Consider the following 824-nt stretch of genomic DNA (forward strand, 5'->3'; position numbering starts at 1 on the left):
CCGGGCTCCCAGCTGCACCAGAACTTACTCCCGGCCATCTTGGTCTCGGCGGCGGCGAGGGCGCGGAGCACCCTGGGTATTGTAGTCCCTGCTCCCGAGGCGCGGCGGTCTGAGTCTGCGCGTGCGCACTGGCGCAGAACGGCGATCCAAGGCAGCGGCGAGGGCGCGGAGCACTCTGGGAGTTGTGGTCCCGGTACCCAAGGAGCCCTGGATTCCGCGCGTGCGCACTGGCGCAGAACAGAAGTCGCGGCAGGAAAGGAAGCGGCGTTCCTCATTTAAGGGCAAACCCGTCTTGCACACCTGCCGCCGCCCTCTTTTCTCTCGCAGCCTAGACATCGCTCTAGAGGAGTAACTTCTCCCCAGTCCTGCTGCTGCGGCTCACCCAAGGCGGACTGCAGTAGTCCTCATTTCATAGTTTAACTGTGAAAGCCCATTTTACAGATGGGGAAGTGGAGGCTGGGAGAGGTCGAATGACCGAGTTTCCATTTGAGGTCTCAGCTCAAAATCAGTTCGTTCTGAAACCCTAACTCTCATCACAGGGGTCTTCCGTGGACGCTCACAGTGCCCTGGGGGGTCTCCATCTCCATCATAGCGCACATCACTTATTTTTAAACTGGCCTGGTCCGCACCTGTCTTTCCGTCAGACTGGGAGCTGCTGGAAAGCAGCAACCGGGTCTTGACTCCTCTCTGTGCCCCAGAATCACGCAGCAGGGTCTGGCACAGATCAGGTGCTAATTGTTTTTAAACTTCAATTAATGAACACAACGAGTTATGCCTGCCCCGATCCAGCTTTTCCCACAGCACCATGGGGCTGGGACCCAGTC

The 824-nt window shown here is 58.3% G+C and overlaps 1 protein-coding gene across 1 annotated transcript in view; it reads right to left on the reverse strand.

Moving 5' to 3' along the window:
* Positions 1-336, reverse strand: part of NDUFA3 (NADH dehydrogenase (ubiquinone) 1 alpha subcomplex, 3, 9kDa) — a 3598-nt gene extending 3262 nt beyond the window's left edge. Inside the window, exons 1-2 of the mRNA XM_014528103.1 lie at positions 198-336; positions 29-115 (exon numbers count right to left, since the gene is read on the reverse strand). Of these exons, the coding sequence (XP_014383589.1) occupies positions 29-115; positions 198-336 (226 nt within the window). The remainder of the gene's footprint in view (positions 1-28; positions 116-197) is intronic.
* Between the last annotated feature and the right edge of the window lie 488 nt (positions 337-824).

This window comes from Myotis brandtii, unplaced genomic scaffold (assembly GCF_000412655.1).
Source record: "Myotis brandtii unplaced genomic scaffold, ASM41265v1 scaffold619, whole genome shotgun sequence".
Taxonomy (NCBI): domain Eukaryota; kingdom Metazoa; phylum Chordata; class Mammalia; order Chiroptera; family Vespertilionidae; genus Myotis; species Myotis brandtii.